Source organism: Chenopodium album, chromosome 9 (assembly GCF_948465745.1).
Source record: "Chenopodium album chromosome 9, dcCheAlbu1.1, whole genome shotgun sequence".
In the NCBI taxonomy this organism is placed as follows: Eukaryota; Viridiplantae; Streptophyta; class Magnoliopsida; order Caryophyllales; family Amaranthaceae; genus Chenopodium; species Chenopodium album.
The window spans coordinates 60,390,348-60,410,266 of record NC_137842.1 but is presented as its reverse complement, the minus strand read 5'-3'; the positions used below and the strand labels follow the sequence as shown (position 1 = coordinate 60,410,266).

General features: G+C 35.1%; 3 protein-coding genes and 4 non-coding genes across 7 annotated transcripts; 1 reads left to right on the top strand and 6 right to left on the bottom strand.

The window, feature by feature from the left end:
• Positions 1-433: 433 nt before the first annotated feature.
• Positions 434-4,986, top strand: LOC145560011 (uncharacterized). Its single transcript, XM_081621264.1, has 8 exons — positions 434-857; positions 1,289-1,356; positions 2,234-2,300; positions 2,387-2,535; positions 2,626-2,696; positions 3,311-3,379; positions 3,525-3,625; positions 4,521-4,986. Exons 1-8 carry the CDS (start codon positions 588-590, stop codon positions 4,818-4,820), a joined length of 1,095 nt encoding a protein of 364 aa, XP_081477390.1. The 5' UTR covers positions 434-587; the 3' UTR covers positions 4,821-4,986.
• Positions 4,987-5,302: 316 nt separating this feature from the next.
• On the bottom strand, positions 5,303-6,313 carry LOC145560010 (heavy metal-associated isoprenylated plant protein 2-like). Its single transcript, XM_081621263.1, has 3 exons — positions 6,109-6,313; positions 5,917-5,992; positions 5,303-5,826 (listed from the first exon to the last, which is right to left on the bottom strand). The coding sequence occupies exons 1-3, from the start codon at positions 6,118-6,120 to the stop codon at positions 5,501-5,503; spliced, it is 414 nt and encodes a 137-aa protein (XP_081477389.1). The 5' UTR covers positions 6,121-6,313; the 3' UTR covers positions 5,303-5,500.
• A 904-nt stretch (positions 6,314-7,217) lies between these two features.
• On the bottom strand, positions 7,218-10,211 carry LOC145557846 (uncharacterized). The gene has a single exon (XM_081619029.1). The coding sequence runs from the start codon at positions 10,209-10,211 to the stop codon at positions 7,218-7,220; it is 2,994 nt and encodes a 997-aa protein (XP_081475155.1).
• A 1,618-nt stretch (positions 10,212-11,829) lies between these two features.
• LOC145561203 (small nucleolar RNA Z103) lies at positions 11,830-11,924 on the bottom strand. The gene has a single exon (XR_014093763.1). It is a non-coding gene; the product is annotated as a small nucleolar RNA Z103 (small nucleolar RNA).
• Positions 11,925-11,977: 53 nt separating this feature from the next.
• LOC145561220 (small nucleolar RNA snoR135) lies at positions 11,978-12,118 on the bottom strand. Its single transcript, XR_014093780.1, has one exon. It is a non-coding gene; the product is annotated as a small nucleolar RNA snoR135 (small nucleolar RNA).
• A 238-nt stretch (positions 12,119-12,356) lies between these two features.
• LOC145561202 (small nucleolar RNA Z103) lies at positions 12,357-12,451 on the bottom strand. Its single transcript, XR_014093762.1, has one exon. It is a non-coding gene; the product is annotated as a small nucleolar RNA Z103 (small nucleolar RNA).
• A 107-nt stretch (positions 12,452-12,558) lies between these two features.
• On the bottom strand, positions 12,559-12,705 carry LOC145561219 (small nucleolar RNA snoR135). The gene has a single exon (XR_014093779.1). It is a non-coding gene; the product is annotated as a small nucleolar RNA snoR135 (small nucleolar RNA).
• Between the last annotated feature and the right edge of the window lie 7,214 nt (positions 12,706-19,919).

The following is a 19,919-nucleotide window of genomic DNA, read 5'->3' as shown; positions in this document are numbered from 1 at the left end:
CTTTTTAATGGCTTTTTGATTAGCTTTTGGCTTTTGGCTTTTTTAAGTGGTCAAACAACCAAAAAATGTGTTTGGTAATTGGCTTTTTAGTCAGCGAAAAAGCTGGCTTTTAAGCCAAAATAAAAAAACTGCTTTGAGTGGCTTTTTTGTTGGCTTTTGGCTTGTTGGCCCAGAAATTATCTAATAAACAGCCAACAACCAACAATTAATTTACCAAACACTTTTATAAACAGCCAGCTTAAACAGCCAATTTCAAAAGCCATTATAAACAGCCAAACATTCCAACTGGTCAAACAAGCCAAGTGAACCAACCAACAATCAACAGCCAACCGCCAACAACCATTTGCCAAACAAGGCCATTAATTCCTTTCAAAAGAGTACAAGTAATTTGCACTACTAGGCTCCTAAAATGCTTAACCAGAAAGAAAAGTCAAAATTAAGAGTAAAAGTTGAGATTAAAAGACAACATTAGTCAACAAAACTTGCCTACGCCATTCTCAACTACCCAACTATCATCAGCTGATTGATTCTCATCGCACTCAAAGATCTCCTTCATTTTGTGCTACTTTTTTTTTTACAGAAAAAGGATGTTAATGTTTCGACCCTTTTTTCTATTTCTTCTAACTATTCATACCCTCTCATTTCAACTCGCTTACTCGCACAACGAATCTGGTGAGTGGAGTTGCGAGTCATCTGACTCGGCAACCCAACTCGTCGCTGAGTATCGACCTGGTGTTGTCACCATTGATGGGCACCCTGATGAATGGAAGAACATTGGTGGGTTTGATTTTCCTTTATTGCCTGCTCTTGACCCACATGAAGATGATGCTTATAAGGGTGGTAAAATGACTGTTAAGGTATATCTTGATTTGAAAAGTTCATGTTTTTTTTGTAATTTGTTTTGGGGTTTTTGATTTGAGTATGATTGTTTTTGCATTGTGGGTTGATTTTGGTTTCTGGGTTTTTGAGTGATTTGGGTTTTTGTTGTCAATTTAGGATTTTAATGCTGCTTAGAGTTGTGATAGTTGCCAAGAATTATAGAAATTGGGTGTTTTTTGGAACTTAAATGATCTGTATATTGTGGATTCTTGTGGTCATTGAATCTTGAAAACTCTGCTTTTCATATTTGATATGAAGTTTGATGGTTTATTTATTCTGGGTTCTTGGGTTGTTTGATACAAAGTAATATTGATTTGAATTGGGGTTTGGAATTCAGTTTTGATTTTCGAGCTGTGTTGTTCGAGTTTTGAGTGATGGTAGTGATCTATCTCTGATTTACATTTTGCAGGCACTACATGATGGCAAAGATGTGTTGTTTTTGTTACAAGTTGATGGAGAATATACTTACTCTCAAGGGTAAACTATTGATTATTAGGTTCTAATTGTCATTTCTAGAGTAAGGGTGTGTTATATTAATCACCTGATTTTCTCTAAACTGAACTTTTTAGAACTTATTTTAATTGTTGAATGAACTTGGGCAGCCTTAAAAATCCTTATGGGAACTTATCTTTCCTAAACTGCTATTTGCTGAAATAAGTGAAATTAAGTGAATTGAATAGGGCTTTAGTGCCATTTTTTTCCCCCACTTAAATGTATTAGCATAAGACTCGGATTAATTTTAGATGCGCTTTATTTGATGGGAATGATTTGATCGGAGGTGCTGGTAAATAGGAATATTGATATATGTGGTAAATTATTCCCACACCCTGAGCTTAGTTACTTGAAAAACATGTTCAACATATTTTAAACTTGAAATTGCTTCTTTGGTTCCTTGGAAAAGGCTTGGAATTTGGTCGTTTCACTCACTTGTAAAATTTGTATTGGCATTTGATATCTAGATGCATAGTATTGGACAATGATTGAGGCTAGTCTTCTTTGATGTTGTTGCTCAATAATATCATGTAAAATTTTATATGACTAATGACCTGTTATAATCTTGAATCTTGATGGTAGCAAGAGAGTTCTTAACTTTTGATTATTTCAGGATATGCACTGGTTTTTTGTCCTTGGAATTGTCATCTTGATTGTTTCTTAATGTTTCATTTCTTTATTCTTGTAGTTTTTGTTTGGCTAATGACCTGTTGAGTCGGCATAAATTTAGTAATGTTCGCTGTCTAATTGAAATGAATTGTAAAGCAAAAACTGTATACTGGGTTAAAAGTTCAATTGTTAGTTTTTCAGTTATTGACTTTTTATCAACCTGTTTGTTGACTATTTACTTATGTTAATGCAGCAATAGTAACAAATGTCCATCTGTTGCTCTCTTGTTTCAGATTGGTGAGAATGCTACCTATCATAATGTGAGCATCTTTATTGACTTGCTGTTTTCCATTTTTTTCCCTTTTATCATGTTAGTGTAACCACCAAAGATGTCTTTTTATATCAGATGGGTGGTTGTAAAGAGTCTCCTGATTCCTGTACCAATAAGACTTGCCGCGGCTATGAAGTTGACCTTATGCACTTTTCAATAGGAACTGCTATTCCTGGACGTTTATATGGTGGAAACCTGGTTGATGTTGGAACTGGCAGTGACAGGTGTAGTATTTATATTCTTTGTGTTCATTGTGAGTAACTAAGCTATTTGATGGACCTCATAATGAACCTCTTAATTTTTCTCTTGTGTAGATTTGGTCATTTGGTTGATGTTTATTCCTGGAACCCACACTGTCGATACCTTGATGGACTTGGGCCTTCAGGTTGGATATTCAACTTAATAAATTATTTGCATCTGACTATGAAAGATGCTTTTTTGATTTTTTATGATATGGTACTTGTGGATTCTCTTCTGAGGCTCTGTCTGAAAATTTCTTAGTTCATGTTTTGTCAGTGATCAACTATGGGTTTATTTTTTTTTCTTCTGATCATATTTATAGGTAGCTTGTGCAAAAACATTCAAAGTTGAAAATTATTCTTTATTGACAAAGGAAGGGGATGAGGGGGTAGAGGAGAGGAATCATGCTGAATCTCTTAGCAACTCCTAGGTGCTGTTTTTGGTTAAATAACCCTTTTTACCTTTTCGGCTGCTGAAAATACAGGAGACATAATTCTTTCATCACATGCTCCTAGATTTAAATTCTTCTGGCTGGTTGATAACGTTTTTCATGCTTCGCCTTTTTATTAAAATAAAATAAAATATTATTCCTCATAAAGGTCATGTTGTGTGGCATTTTATTGAAGATGTTCATTGACTTGTGTTTACCTGCAATATAGTCTTTTCTTACGTTCCCATGGCTTTTGCTTATCTGTGATCTTCATCTGCTCCACTTTAGTAGCGTTTGCTTGAACATATTTTTTAATGCTATCTCTTCAGGAACCAATAACACTGCTCAGAATGACTGGAAGGGAGCTTGGTGGCACAGCAGCCTCAATGTTCACTCAGGTTTCATTCCTTCTTTCAATTATCTTCTCAGAAAATTTAAAGCACGTAATAGTTAAATTTATTAACTCATTATTAGATAAGCTTTAATATAAGTTTGAACTTTTGAGTATGATGATTAAACCATTACTTGATCTTGCATTGATAGGTTTTGTGGATGAAGATAGTCCATATGCATCTAATGGAAAAAAAGGAACTTATTACTTTGAATTTTCTAGGCCTTTGAGGACCATGGATCGGTTTCAACAGGTATTTCATCATTCTTCTTGACTAATAAAGCCTGCTTCTAGAACTCCAAAAGAAGAGTGACATATTTAATTAACCTTGTGGTTTGGAATACTTTAGTTATGGTCTGTACTTGCGCTAAATTTTCCATGTCATCAAATTCCAAAACAAAAATTCCGGAAACTTTTAGTTGGCTATTTACCAACACACTTAACTTTTAGTTATGGTCTGTTGCTCAAGCCTGTTGAATTGGTTTGAATTCTGTGATCCTTCTATAAGCTAACTGCTGTAATGTGTATGATAATTTGAGGCGTAATCATTTTCCTTTCCAACAAATCCAAAAGAATTTTTCAATTTGGCTTTGGATTATTGATGATGTTGATGGCGCACTAGGGTGTTTGGCATTTGTTTCGGATCAAGGGGTAGTTGGATACAACCTCTGTTATAATATGGTTATGGTAATATGCAATTGACTCCCCTATCCTGTCTTGATGGAGCCCTTTATTGAGGCTGATGAATGTTGATGTTGATGGATGTGGATGTTGTGGCTATGGAGCTCTGTGTGGACAGTTTGAGGACTTATGGTGCTATGCATGTGTGATGCATGTTATTAAAGTAGCTGTCTTCTTATAGTATAGGTATCACCTCTTGTAGCTTATATTTGCACCAAAAACACTATTTATGTTTCCCACCGTGTTTGTTATCCATTTCTTCAGCCCGTTTGTGCTGCATAAGTGCTATGACTGCTAGCATCTTTGGAGCCATTTGATCCTTTTCTACTCTTTCTAGTAAAATTATGTGAATTTAGGGTCCAAGTAAACTGATGAAAAATTGGTAAGTTTTGCTTAGTGGCAACAAGCCAACCGGTGAAATAAAATGTCCTTCAAAACTTAACCAAAAGTTCCTCTTGTGATGGCAGGATGCTCAATTTAAGATTGGTGACACGAGCAAGTTCTCAGCAGCTTTTTGGTATCCAGAGGACGGCAAACCATGGCATGGCTCAGGACATTACACGATAAGCTGTGATTGGCTACCGTTGGATTTTATATCTGGAGGATCTACACTTACTGGAGCCAGGACTGCAACAGCAAGCTCCTGGGATGCAGCTGTTGCCTTCTCTCTTCTATTCTCAGTGGTTGCTTTTTGTTTGTCTGTTTATGTGGTAAATCGAGTATCCTTGCGGAGAGATGCACCCTATACAGAGATGACCCGTCTTTAGGTTAATTAGCGACTTGTATGTTGTATTATAATAATTTTGACCTTTCTTTTTTTGTTTGTCACACTTGGTTTCCATTCTTTGTTATATTCAAAGATATCTGTCATAGTTAATGAATCAGATTACCACTGTATTCTAACGGAATGGAAGGTAGGGGTGTTTCTTGGCATCATTTGTTTCTGATTGCAGATTAGTGCTCCGAGAAGTAGCCATTTTATTAACAATTAGCTCTGTAGCAGATCCCAGCTCTGTACATTCATTGTTTGGTACGTTTTATTCGTGTGAGCCTTCAATAAACTTTTAAACTAGATGTAATTGAACCAAGGATTGTGGCCTTGTGGGAAATTGGGGATGGCATGGTTAGTCTGCTAGACACCGTAGTGGTTGTTTGGTTGGCACAAGATGAAAATCATACTTAATAGTGTTGCTTAATGCCTACTGCTTAATACCATAGGTTAACAACATTACCAAAATCAGCACACACTATCACATGTCTTCAAATATCTTTTCAAGATGAGAGATGAGACATAACAATACTTGCCCAATACTGAATGTATTATATGTTTGTTTACGACATTTCCGAGTATATAAATATGTACACCCTACTACCACACCATACTTCCGAAATGAAAGAAACAAGGAATTAGAAATACTAAGTTTTTACATGAAACAGAAAAAATGTCTCATTGAATTGAGCACATCCCTGAATCAGAGTAGGGAGGATACTGTACAGCAACCAACTCACAGTGCTTGCACCAAGATCTGTTGCAGGGTACTGAACACGGATATGCAGGGTAGTTCCACCCTTCTTTCTGCTGTTGATCACCGGATGATCGACATGAGCTGCAGTAGCAGTATGGCCCACATCTTTGTGGTTTTGGCGGGCCTACATTCATGATTTCTGGGCTCTGTCCAATCTTCTTGAGTGCCTTAAAAAGTGGCACTGGCTCAACCTCTCCTACAACTGTAAGTGTACCCTTATTGATATCCATTTCCAGTTTTTCTACACCTGTTTATAAACATATACAGATTTTGATATGAGATTGTATTCAAAGTTTTAAGCTTAAAATGTTACAACATAAAATTTGTTTGTTTTTACCTTCAACTTTGGCAACTGCCTTAAGTATCTCTTTCCGGCTTTTTTTGCTGCTGTTGTCTACTTTCAGAACAGTTTTCTGCATCAGTAAGTCGGAAAAGACTTAAATCATTAGAAGGAAAATAACTTTAGTAAGGAAAACAATATTGCAAGACTTTCAATGTATATGTTTATACTAAATACAGTATGTAATACCTTTTTGGCCATTTCTCCTTGTTAAGAACAAGACAGAAATCAACCTATATCTTTCTGGTGCCTCGGTAAACCGGAGAAGAGCATGAATTTAGTTGTGGAATTAATACATGAGTTTTATTTTAGGTCAATTTATATAAATTCTTGGTGACTTCTTCAAGAAGGTTAATGAATTATTAAAGAGAAAAGTAGATGAATGGCTTCATTTCTTTTTGTTCCTGAGTATAAACTAATACACGGTATGTGATCTTTATATAATGTAGGCAGTCTCAAAGAATATACAATGTCTAATCTGTTGCGTAAGCTAAATCTACTGAGAGTTATAAAATGATAGAATTATACCAAGTGGAGTGTTAATTAATAGCTTCTTTGAATGGTTCTAATGTGTATAGTAAAGAATGAAGTTGCCTGAAAGTGATATTCAAAACAATTATAATAGATCATTCCTACTTCTTTCCTTTTCCCTCCTTAGAAAAATTAACTAAAATGCATCCGAAAGGAACTCGAAGTTTACAATTACTTTGGAGGAAAACAATGGGTTGAATTCATAATTCTATTAATTGATATAAAGAAAGGCAAAGAGCTGACTATAAGGCGCAATGTGACATTGGAAATTTCGACAAGTTCTTCGTGTTTTGCGTGAAAATATTTTCTAAATATATGGAAAGCTACTCACCAACCTTTCTATCAGATGTTTCCATCATCAAAATGTTGTCATATGTGACAGTTATAATATTCTTCTGCTAGTTTTCTTTCTTTATTCGGGTCAAGAATATACTCACTTTCAAAGATGTTGCTTTTAAGTTGTTAAAAATCTCAGGCTGTTACTCAAGACTCTCTGACAGTTACAAAGAGTGTTGACAGTTGAAACCTGTGTTCGTTATTTGGTTGAGCCTCCCTTGACCCTTCTTAAAAACAGAATGAAGCCTGTTGTGACTTCACGTTATGTTCAGAAAAAAGTAATTCAAAGTACAAAATATCAATGGTTTAAGAAAACAGAAGTCCTTAAAAGAACTAGAATTGAGTTTATTCAGCTACAATCTTAAGAAAACCCTCAATAAGTTGCTGGAGGAAGCACACGAGCTATTGGCAGGCTTGAAAAGAGAAGGTTGTCATCGAGGTCTTGATCTGAATAGCAGCTGTTTCACTTTCCGAGGATGGCAAACTTTTAAGCAGTTGATAAGCCAAAGGCAATTGAAGTTTTGTTGAACATGGATTAATATCACTTGGCTTATTAAAACCAAACTGTCAACAGAAAGTAAGAAACGGTCTTCAGATTCAGGTTCTCTGGTTGTGTAAGGGTCAGAGATAGGGCTTCTGATATGATCATAAGTTTTAAGCATAATCTGCAGCAATGGGAGCCCGATGTAGTAAATTTTTCGGAGAGACTTGGCCTGGTGCTTCCAATGCGAGCTTTCAAGAATGTGGGCTGAGAGAGGCAGGTTACGAGAACATCTTCCAAATACTGTCAGCAAACCAACCAGCAGGCCTTGGGCAACCTCCATAAAGTGTTTTTCTTCCCTAAGTGGAGACAGCAAGTCGAATGCAAGAAAAACTAAATATACAAAAATAAATCGCCTGATTAAGGTGAGAAAGTAGCGCCAATCACCAAAGCTAAGCGTTGTGTTGGAAGGTTCCTCTTCATTTAGCCTCGTTCTGGATTTAGTGACATTGCAAAAAAGCCTTGTGGTGAGTAAAAGAGCTGTTAATGCAAGAAGCTTTGTAGCGTAGTCTAGCACTTTTAACACTGGTTGATATGCAAGAAGATCATATGGATGATAGGAGACGGCTTCCTTTGAGGGCAATAGAATCTTTTTACCAATAATTATCAAAATGCAATAGCTCAGAATCCGCAAGGCAAACAGATAGGGAGATACAGAAGAAGCAAGGCCTGTATTTTGGTCCAAGTAAATCTGTTGACTCCATATTATAGCAATCTCCACCAAAAGGACTGTAACCTGAAGAACTCCTTCAAAGATCTTCCGGAATGCCACATCTCCTTCATGATTGTCCTGTTTAAATATGTCGTATGCAATTGTTTTGCTATTGATTTTCATTGGAAGGAAGTTGAGGGGATCATCAGTATTTCTTTGGCTTTTTACAATAATTTCAACTGTTGAATCTCTCAACCATCGAAAATTCTTTGGTGGGTACTGAACTGTTGTTTCCATCAAGCAATCTAAACCCTTTTCAACATGAATACCTGTGTTAGCTGGTCCACACCCAATCAAATTCATCATCCCAGTACAAGGATCATAGAACCCTTCTGCGAACATAGTAGTGGTAGATCTTTGTCTTGTGCTTGAAGATGCAGTGGGATCTTCAAAAACTGTCAGCTGCACTGAAACATTCAGGAGACCGTCATTATTGAATAATGTTTTAGCATCTGCCAGAATCCCTCCATGGTTAACTTTATACAGGAAGTCATACCGTGCAATATATGAACCTACAGAGAGCACTTCCAGCTTGATTGATACACCAGATACAAAAGCAACTTCTGTATCAATGTATAATTCATCTGTGAGGTCGTAGATTTGAGAGAGAGCAAAGACCCCTTCTGCTGCTTGAATTGTTGGGTACCTTAAAACAGACTGCTGAGATAAACGGATGATGCCGTTTGACTGGCTTCGTTTCCTAAACTCATCAGCCTGCTTGATTTGTGAGTAATTGTATGACAAATAAGAGCCTGCATACCAACCATATCTAAATTCCAGATGGCTGGGTTCTGGAATAAAATTTAAATGCAAAGGTGAGAATAAGCCTTCTATGCTTCCATACACAATACTTCTCTGCCTAATGGTTAGTGCTCGAGGAAAGTACATAGAAACTTTAGCTCCCATTCCTTTTGGAACAGATCCAACCATACACAGCCTCCCTGTGGAGGCATCCCATGTGCCTTCAGCCGATAGTGTCATGCCTGAAAAACCAGTCCTAGATGATGCTGTGTCACGGTTTACTAGTGTTGGAACCAATCTGAACACCGCTGACACCTTTGCATTACTTGTTTTCCCATCAGAACTCGCGTTCTTGCAATTGACATTCCGTATCATAAGCTTTACATTGTTATAATTCTTGTCAACAAACACAACCTCTTTCCCTAGCACAAAGGGGCCTAGTTTCCCATTCTCAGTGGGACTGTAATTTGTGTATTGAACAGGCAAGATGTTAAAAACCTCATTCGACATTTCCCTGAATATTTTACAGAACTTCGAAGCACTGAAACAGTTTGTTTCCATCAGCTCCTCTTGATGAGCATACGTATTACAAGAACTTGATTTACTTGGACTGAACTGATAATCTGAGAACCAACCCACCTGGGAAGATATAAGGACCTTATCAAAAAATTTAAAACTCGATCTTTTGTGCATACTCATCATCTCTCCCTGAATGCCCCGTGCAGTCAAATTAGATATCTTCGGGTACTTAAGAACAAGTACCAACTGATCATCTTGCACAAGATCAGGGCAACAATTTTCATGTCCCCAGTTCCAGTATGCGTTCTGCCAGTCCACGAGCCATCTTCGAGTAGGCAATGTTGTATTTCCCAACATACACAACAATCTCTCCCCTGCATTCTCTTTTGTTTCAACATACACACCCTCAAAGACTATTGTCAGAACAGACATACCGGGATTCATAGAGAACATTGTTCTGTGATCAGCACTAAAAGACTTACTCTTTGTTATTCCTATAGACATAACCCCACCTACACCAACTCCATTCTGCACATCATCAAGTGACTTTACATCCTTGACCTCGAAATTTATCAGGCTTAAAGAGGCTGAGCCTGTTCCGGGAGGCAAATCAGCTGCATCGAAAGGCATTAGAGGGTTTAATCCATTGTTCTCTTGATCCCAATCACCATTATAGAAAGAAAGCTCATTCTTGATACTTTCAACCATAGCATCATTCAGTATCAATTTAGATCCTGAAGACAGAATACTACTGCAATGCCTTTCGATTTCAGGAAACCGTTTGTATTCAAAGACTAAAGGTTGAGGATCAAAATAGTCTGTGTAGTAATCCTCAAAGGAGAATGCAAAATTGAACAAATGACAAAAAACTTGAATGTTCCAAAGTCCAAAAACCACATACTGAATCTTCATTTATATGTCTATTCTCAGGCTTGTAACACCCTATATCCCCCTTAAGTCCTTAACAACCTTAGAAAGTTGATAAAACGAGCAACTAGACGAATCAAACAATATCCCACATGCACAAGTACGTTGTTTTATTTTATATATTTATCGAGGAAGTGTTAGATTCAATAAGCATAATAAGCCACAAAAATGAAGTGGGAATATAATCAAGGGAAATAAGATTAAGCAGGACTAAATGTGAAAAAAGAACAAAAGTGGAAAATGAAATAAAGTGACTGACTGACCTTTTTGTTGGGTGTTTTTAGCAAGCTTATAATGTCTTGTATATGTAGTGATTCAGAAAATGACTCAAAAGTTTTAGTTTTTGTTAGAAAACAAGTGAATTTGTGCTTGAACTTCCAAGTCTAGGAATCTGAACTTCCAAGTTGGCTAGCTGGTATAGTGGTATACCGTTGACTTATGAAATTATGATTGAAATCAAGCCAAACTTTCACATGCTGACTTTATTTTATTTGCACTACAGATAGTGAACAAGATCCCAATTATGATTGTATCTATTAGTTTACTTCATCCCTTCTCAATACGCTTTGACTTTCACGATTTCAATGCACAATTTTCACCATTAATGACTTCGATTTAGTGTTACAAAAGTAAACAGATTAACCTTGTATAATAGTGATAGAATCTTGTCAAGTTAGTGTTTAAATATTATAAAAATTCAAAATGATACACATTTTTGACAAACGGGGAAGTATACTCTTGTAGATCTGACCATAACCTGTGTAGTGTGTACTTAATTGAGGCAGCCATATTCGAGTTTTCGTCCATGCCTGAATTACAATGCAGTATGTGATCATCAGATTGCCACCCCAAGATTAGTTTACGCAAGGTCGTAGATTAAGCTAAACCAAGATCAGTTTGTGATTTTCTGTTTGATAGAATATTCATATTGATAGTACGGAGTAATGTATAATACTATAATCAAGTCAAATTGCAATGTCAATAATATGTAATTGCAATGTGAGAAGGACTAGTCAAAAGTCTCAAAATTGATATTCATCTATCTCCATTATTAGATGATTCAATCAATTTGGTTCCAAAAAAAAAAAAAATGATTCAATCAATTTGGTTTATTTCCTTTAGTCAGTCTCCATTTTATCTTAATTTATTGGTTTGAGGCTACGTACATGTCTTCAATAGCACCTTCCCAAGACGCACGCATTACACATAGGGCATGGTATAGGCATGGTCGAAATCATAAGGACAGTATTTGTGTAACAGATTGCTCAACACTAATAAATATAGAGACCACCAGTCCACCACTGAGGAACATAGCTCGTTCTGTACTTCTGTCATTCAAGACAACAATTCGTATTTCATTATAATTTACAACAAAAATAAAGATCAATTAGTGTAAATAGCTTTGTACTTAAAATTATTTTAGGTTCTCATTACATCATTTTCCTCAGTCACTAGATTACTTTGTCCCTCTTATTAATAAAAGTACTCCATTTGATTATTTACAAATTCTACAGTAATTACATCATACTTGGGTATAATTTTTCGTCAAAATAGTGAAATTAGATTTACCACTTTTAATTCATATAAATTTTTTTAAAAAATGATGGATCAGAATTTTGGCTTGAATTCTCAAAAGAGAATAAAATTAGCACAGTTTAATCAACTTCGATCATCTGGGGAAATAATCATCAAATCCATCTCATAATTGTATATCCAGAAATTTACAACACAAAATTGTTCAACAAAATAAAAAATGTGGGGAAGATGATTGTTGAAAAGAATCAACAAAAGAATGAAACACAACTGCCCATCCTCCCCTGAATATTGCAGGAAAATCTTTCGACTAATTAGTGCACAAAATGCACTATGTCAACACATACAATTCCTGCTAAGCCGTTGCCTCCATCATATATTATTTGCAAATAATATGTAATATAATTATTCAAGTATCAAAACATTAATAAAATTCAATGTATTTAGTTAGTCGAAATTATATTGTTCTTATTGCATTATTTTTTCAGAATTTAACACAAATCCTCAAATTTAATCGTAATTACATCCTTTAATCGTTATTTTAAATGCCACTTTATATTCATATTCATATAAGTTAATTATAAAAAGATTAAAAAGATGGATCAGAATTATGGCTTGAATTCTCAAAAGAGAATTAAAATAGCACAGTTTAATCAGCTTCGATCATCTGGGGAAATAATCATCACATCCATCTCTCCTAATTTATCCATTAAAATACAAATTAATTCATTCGTCTAATAATTCACCAAATAAAACCCAGAAAAAACATAAATCAATCATTTTAATTCAATTAAATTAAAAATATAGGGAAGATGATTGTTGAAAAGAATCAACAAAAGGATGAAACACAACTGCCCATCCTCCCCTGAAATTAGATATTGCAGGAAAATCTTTCGACTAATTAATGCATATAATGCACTACGTCGATACACACAATTCCTGCTATTTTTTCTCAATATTAAGAAACCAAAAAATTGATCGAAGAAATTAGAAAAAACAGAGATAGAAGAATTGAAAACGGCGACTAAAAACAGAAGTGTAAGAATACTGACAATTATTTTGATTTTTGAGTATTTAAAGAAGATGGAAAAAATTAGGGTTTGTTTTTGGGGCCGATGGTTTTAATTTGATGGGCTACTACCAGTATTTACTATTTTGGCCCATTTTCATGGTTTATCTAGGTTCGGTGACTTCGGTCTACCTTTGTCCCTTAACAAATAAAGTTTGTATTTGTCGTAGAATTGATCATGGGCTGGGTCAATTTTGGTCTAGATTAAAAAGGTAATTTAACCTATTTTCTATAGAGCTATTTTGTTTTGTTCTGTTCTGCTCTGCTAAAATCTATTCTACTTTGCTCTATTAGTTGTGAAAGTCTAGCTCTGCTCTGCACTGCACTGCTCTGCTCTACTGAAATCTGCTCTGTTCCACCCTGCTAAGAAGCTCAAAAGAACAAGGCCTTAGTCGGACCTTTATAAGGGACCAAGTTTGAGTCAAAAAAGGTTATAACCAAATCTGCTATCTCCCAAGTTAGGCCAAAAAATAAAATTTTAGGATGTTCAAATTTCAAAAGTTTTAAAATTTGGGCTTACCCAAACTCGATCAACTGAATTTTGTGCCTAAAGCCCAAATATTCTGCCAGACATGCCAATTTTCGGGGCTGGCTAACTTTATCACCTTTTCTAACTAGTTGAAATATTTTATACACGGGTGTTTCGTGCACCCAACTAAACCAAAATTAGTTTTTGTTTTTTATTTGATGATTAAATGAAAAAAAAATTATCAAAATAAGAACAAAATGTTTAGAGGTGTATCGTACACTCAGGAGTTTATAATACACTCTCTTAATTTCTCGTATTTCGCACTGAGATGGAGAATTGGAGGGTGGTCATAACAAGATGATTTGGTGTCTATGTCAAATGTTTTTTTTTCCTTTCTTTCTTTTTTTAATTACTTTATTTGTTCATTTAATATGCTTGTACTACTCCTATTGACAATCATTTTAGTAATACATGTACTTTTTGGGGCTTATTCACCTCAGCTTAAGTTCAGTTCAGTTTAGCTCCTAATTTCCTTCTCTCATACTCCCTCCGCCCACAATTATCTGCAACATTTGCCATAAATGGGTGATCTCTATTATGTGCAACAATTTTTTATCTTTCCTCTTTTAGTAAATTTAAAGTGTAAAAAGACCATCTTACCAAACTTAAACATATGAGACCACTTTCTTTTCTCCTATTTCCCACTCACTTTAACCCTCTAACAAAATTAAACATATGGGACCACTTTCTCTCTCTTATTTTCCCCCTTTTTACAACTTAAATAAACCCACCTAAACTTAATTTAACTACACTAAAAGTTTTGTTTAGGAGTTCGCAAAAAGGACGTTTGGTGTAGATAATCGTGGGCGGAGGGAGTATAATATTTATTTTGGCTCTATTCAATTCAATTCAGCTCCAATCAATTCAGTTCAGCTCACTTTAGTAAATATGAACAGACCCTTAGGCTATGTTTGGATAACAAAAAAGGGAAGGGAAGGGAAGGAAGGGAAGGGAAAGGAAGGGAGACAAATTTCCTTGTTTGGATAATATATTTTGGGAGGGAAGGGGAGGGGGAGGGAGGGATCCATTTTCCCTCCTCCTTTAATAAAGACCATCCCTTCAAATTGGAGAGATTTGGAGGGAAAATGGAGCTCATTATTTCCTCCACTTTCCCTTCCTTCCCCTTCCTCCTATTTCCCTCCCTTCCATTTCCCTTCTAATTTGTTATCCAAACATAGCATTAGTGTTTTTGTAAGGGCCTGTTCTCATACGTTGAAATTCAGTTCAGTTTAGTTTAGTTCAGTTCAATTCAGCTCAGCTCAGCTACGTTCAATTCAGTTAAGTTCAGTTCAGCTCAATTCAGTTCTGTTCAGCTCATGTGTAATGATATTGCTAATGATATAAAGACAAATTTCATTCTTTTAAGCTCTTATTACAACGACGATAATAATAATAATAATAATAATAATAATTATTATTATTATTATTATTATTATTATTATTATTATTATAATAACAATAATAATAATCAATAAATAGTAATAATAATAATAATCAATAAATAATAATAATAATCAATAAATAAATAATAATAATAATAATAATAATAATAATAATAATAATAATAATAATAATAATAATAATAATAATAATAATAGTATATTTTTCATAAATATTTTAATATGTATATTTGTATATACACATATGTATAATAATAAATAATCAATAAATAATTAAATATCACTAATCTGTAGTTAAAAATCACTAATGAATAAGTTCAGTTCAGTTCAGTTCAGCTGAGTTTAGCCAATGAGAACAGGCCCTAAGTGTTTTATTTTTATTAGCACATTCAATTCACTAATATGGAATTGTGACCACTAAAATATTTAATTATCAACAAGTACAAATTTAATAAAATCAAAATTAACATTAAAAAACTATACATGAACATGATTCTACTAAGTATATATGATTGTTTTTTAAGCTTATGTATAAGGTGCAACTGTGCAAGTAGTGTGCAACACATGTCAAAGGAGTGTATGTGAATAGTATAAAAGTTAAATTTGGACTTAAAAAAAAATAGTAGCGATAAATAACGTCAACTAAAAGATACTCCGTAGGAGTCATTTTTGTAAAATTCAAATCATGTTTATTTATTATGAACATTACACTTAATAATTATGAAGTATTAACTAGTTCTCTATGTGCGCTATGAGTAATGAGATTGTTTTTGTTTTTGATTTTTTTAAGTGTAAACACAAATTTTAAATAGGAAAATTTGATAAAAATAATCCCAACTTTCATTCATTCGCTCAAAATAATTCCAACTATAGATTATTTTTAAATAATCCAAACTTTGGGGATCATTCGCTTATAACAGACCCAACTAGTCACCTAACCTGTAATAATAAGTTGTGCGACACATGTCACCACGTGATTGGTTGGAAATTTAGAAAAAAAAACCCCAAGCCAGCCACGACCACCCTCCCTACCACCACCCACCAGCCTAATTTCGGCGTCGGTGCTTCACCGCCTCGCCCAGACCCTCCATCCCTCGCACCGGCGCTTGCACTTCTACTCCCTAAATCACCTAACCCCCACCCCAAATCACCATTATCAACACCCCAAACCATTAATATCAACACCCCAAACATGTAAAAAAAAAAAAAAAAAAAACCAGCCTCACCACACAAATACCACAATCGGCCCACCCCCACACTCGGAACCCTAGAGGCAAGGGTGGGGGGCGATTTGGTGTTTTTGCAGTGGGGCTGGGTTTTTTTTTTTTTTTTTTTAGGGATTCTGGTTTTAGGTTAGGAGGTTTGGGGTTGTCTTTTTGGTGGTTTAGGGTACGGGGAAAGGCGAAAACGGAGTTGACTGTGGAGCGAGGTCTGAAGCGGCGACAGATAGAGGCGGGGGTGGATTCGACCTTTTTTTTGTCATTTTCAACCAATCTTGAGGTGACATGCATGTGTCACATATCTTCAACAGGTTATTGGTCACTTGGGACCGTTTAAAGCAAATGACCCTTAAAGTTCGGATTATTTAAAAATAATCGGTGGTTGGGATTATTTTGAGTGAACGAGTAAAAGTTGAGATTATTTTTGTCAATTTTTCCTTTTAAGTATGCAAAATATAGAAAAACAAATGAAATAAAGTTCTAACTTTGTTAATTTGATAATTTTAGGGTACAATCTCTATTTTGCTCCTCTAATTTGATCCTTACTTTAGCTTTGACTTGTTTCACACGGGCTGACATGATTCTTGATCGAGGGGCGTTGAACTTTGATCACAACCGAGACAATTGATGCAGAACTATGACTTATTGTTGATGTAGACCTTTAACTTGTTGTTAATGTAGACCTTTGACTTGTTGATGTAGACCTTTGACTTGAATTCATGATTGAGGGCCAACGAGGCTTGATCTCGATCAATGACTATTTGATGTAGAGGTTGAAATCTTGATGAAGTTCTTCATTCCTTCGTGTTGAGGGATGTCGAACCTTGATCTCTTCCACGGGTGATCTTGTAGAGTAGAACGGCACGTCAAATGCTTGTTGTTCTTCTTCAAGGTTTTGAGATGTTTTCTCCAGATAGGTTTAGAGTTTTTGAGAGGTTTTCTAATTCTCTTGATTTCCTTTCCTTCTAAATGAAATAAAGAGAACTCTATTTATAGAGTGAGGTACCCTGGGAGTAGGGTTTGATGTATTTTGGAGTTGGGCTTTCAATATTAGGCTGGACTATTATAACCTTAAGATAATTTAATAAAAATAATTACAATGGGCTAATTTGGTTTATTTCACACAAATTTATTAATTTAAATAAATAGTCAAGCAATCATCGAGTCAATAATTTGACTTTGACCCGTATACGTCCAACGTGGCACATATATAAATTTTACGTGCCTACCGTAAGATGCAGAATCTAAATCTTATATTGACTAACAAAACAATTCAGTGAAATTGCAGTAACTTAAGCGTAAAAGTGGTTGATGAAAAAAAATCCAATAAGTGTCATTGTTGTCAACTTTAAGTAACTCTCATGTCTCAAGGTTTTTTTCATTTTGGCCATTTTAAACCTACTTAATCATGAAAAAATAAAAGTCGGTAACCCTTAAAATTTTATCTGTGAACAAAATTCACATTGTTGAAGTATTCTAGATCTTTTAATCATTTACATGACTATACAACTTTAAATCAATCATAAATGGCTAAATTAAATAAAGGATTTTTTGACATTTGCTACCACTAAAAACGCCTCTCTTCAGATTCGGTACCAATTTTAAAAAATTTTGAATTTTGCTACCACCTAAATCAGAGTCTGTTAAAAATAACTACCACTTAACGGAATCCGTTAGGATTTCCGTTAAGTTTATAAAAAAAAAAAAAAAAAAATTTAAAAAAAAATTTTAAAAAAAGAAAAAACCCAGCCACCCACTGCCACCCACCCCTCCCCCTCCCCCTCCCCCCTGCCGGCAGCGCCAAAAGAGTCGGTCGACGCAAGCGACCTCACCCCCCTCTCTATTCCTCACCCACGAGCCACCACGACACCACCCAAAACCCCAAACCCAGACCACCACCACCGACAACCCTATACCCAAAACCCACGAACCCAGACCTCACCACCACCACGATACCACCCTAACCCCCAAACCCAGACCACCACCACCGACAACCCCTCCCCTCGAAAACCCGCCTCGATCCCAGCCAAAACCCCCAATTGAGCAAATCTCAAACCCTAATTCAAGGGGAGGGGGCTGGGATCGGGGCTTGGATCGGGTTTTCAAGGGGAGGGGGGTTGGCTTTGTGGTTGGTCGCAATTTGGTGACGGTGTTGGTGTTGCTGCTGAAGGGGGGATGTGGTGCGTGGTGTTTCCTCGACGATGAAGGTGGGTGCTACGGTGCTGCTGCAAGATTTTGCGGTGGTGATGGAAGGGCGGTGACGGTGGAGGGAGGTGTTGTGTGCGGTGGTGAGACAAGGGTCGTTGTTGGTGGTTGATTGTTGGTGGTAGCAGGGAGGCTGGAAGGTGGCTAGACGGTGGTACAGCCCCACTAACGGAAATTATAACGGTGTAAGGCATAAGGTAGTAATTTCTAATAAACTCTGTTTATGGTGGTAGCAAAGTAAAAAAAAAAAAAAAATTAATTGGTACTGAATCTGAAGAGAGTCGTTTTTAGTGGTAGCAAATGTCAAAAAATCCTTAAATAAATAAATAAATAAATAATAAAAATAATAATAATAATAATAATAATAATAATAATAATAATAATAATAATAATAATAATAATAATAATAATAATAATAATAATAATAATAATAATAATAAATCCTAGTTGTCTCCTCTCTATTTTTTTTTTTGGATTTTTTTTGAAAAACTACCTTTTAAACTCCAGATTTTGCGAAAAACTACCCTAAAAACAAAATGTTGTAATTAACTACCTTATAAAATATAAAACGTTGTAATTGACTACCTTCTACCGGAATGACACATTTGACTTTTATTTCCCGATGTTGACCTCACGTGACCCTTTAATGACTTAATTCCTCTCTTTTTCCCAAATTTTCCCGCTTTACACCAATTCAACCCATATAATTATCAAAGGGGTTGCAAATAAACAATATAAAATATGAATAATCGTATTGTTAAGGAAAAGCAGAGTTGGTATAAAGCGGGAAAATTTGGGAGAAAATGGGGGAATTAAGTCATTAAAGGGTCATGTGACCCTCACATGACATGGTCAACACCGTAAAATAAAAAATAAATGTGTTATTCTAGTGGGAGGTAGTCAATTACAACATTTTATACTTTATAAAGTAGTTAATTACAACATTTTATACTTTATAAGGTAGTTAATTACAACATTTTGTTTTTAGGGTAGTTTCTCGCAAAATTTAAAGTTTAAAAGGTAGTTTTTCACAAAATATCCTTTTTTTTTTCCTCTCTAGGGTTCTTCAAAAAAGTGCTATATAGACCATCGAATTTCTCCAGTGGCTATTTCCTACCCTTTTCCTTTACTTTCCTTATCTTTTTGTTATTGAATTCAATAAATCCACACTATTTGAAGGTAGTAAGTACCCCAATAGTTGGTTTGAGTGTAGTAAGTACCCCTATGGTGGGCTTTAATTTGATTCAGTTTTGTTGTTGTTTTTTGAGTTAGTAATGGTACATGTTGTTTTATGGGTAAAGATTTGTGCGACATCAAAAAAGAGGTCGGTTAATCATTCGATTACAATCAGAGAATCACACAAATCAAACGGAAATGTCTTTCAAGAATACAACAAAACGATAGACCCCCTCGTCGAAGAAGGCTATAAATCACATCGCGATGTAAAATAGGGTATGAAGAATGTATGATTTGCAACGACGATCATATCATAGCTTTGCTGAAAGGATTTTTTTTTATTTGATTCAATTGTCATGTATTTATTAAATTTAAATCTTTATGTAGATGTCGTATGACTTTTTTATTATTTATGAATCAATCTTTATTCAAAAAAAAATTACATGATTATTTTTGTATATCATTTTTCCCTTTTGGTTAGACTACTTTCACAAAAATAAAAATAAAATAAATAAATAAATAAATTATCAGTCAATTTAAATAATAAAATAAAATTGGTCA

What these genes read in the sequence shown, in the direction of transcription:
- LOC145557846 (XM_081619029.1), bottom strand. Translation starts at nt 10,211, where the DNA reads ATGAAGATTCAGTATGTGGTTTTTGGACTTTGGAACATTCAAGTTTTT.
- LOC145560011 (XM_081621264.1), top strand. Translation starts at nt 588, where the DNA reads ATGTTAATGTTTCGACCCTTTTTTCTATTTCTTCTAACTATTCATACC. An exon ending in AGAATGCTACCTATCATAAT is followed by an intron (nt 2,301 to 2,386) that starts GTGAGCATCTTT and finishes TTTTTATATCAG; the next exon opens with ATGGGTGGTTGTAAAGAGTC. An exon ending in CAGCCTCAATGTTCACTCAG is followed by an intron (nt 3,380 to 3,524) that starts GTTTCATTCCTT and finishes TTGCATTGATAG; the next exon opens with GTTTTGTGGATGAAGATAGT.
- LOC145560010 (XM_081621263.1), bottom strand. An exon ending in GGCAGTTGCCAAAGTTGAAG is followed by an intron (nt 5,827 to 5,916) that starts GTAAAAACAAAC and finishes GTTTATAAACAG; the next exon opens with GTGTAGAAAAACTGGAAATG.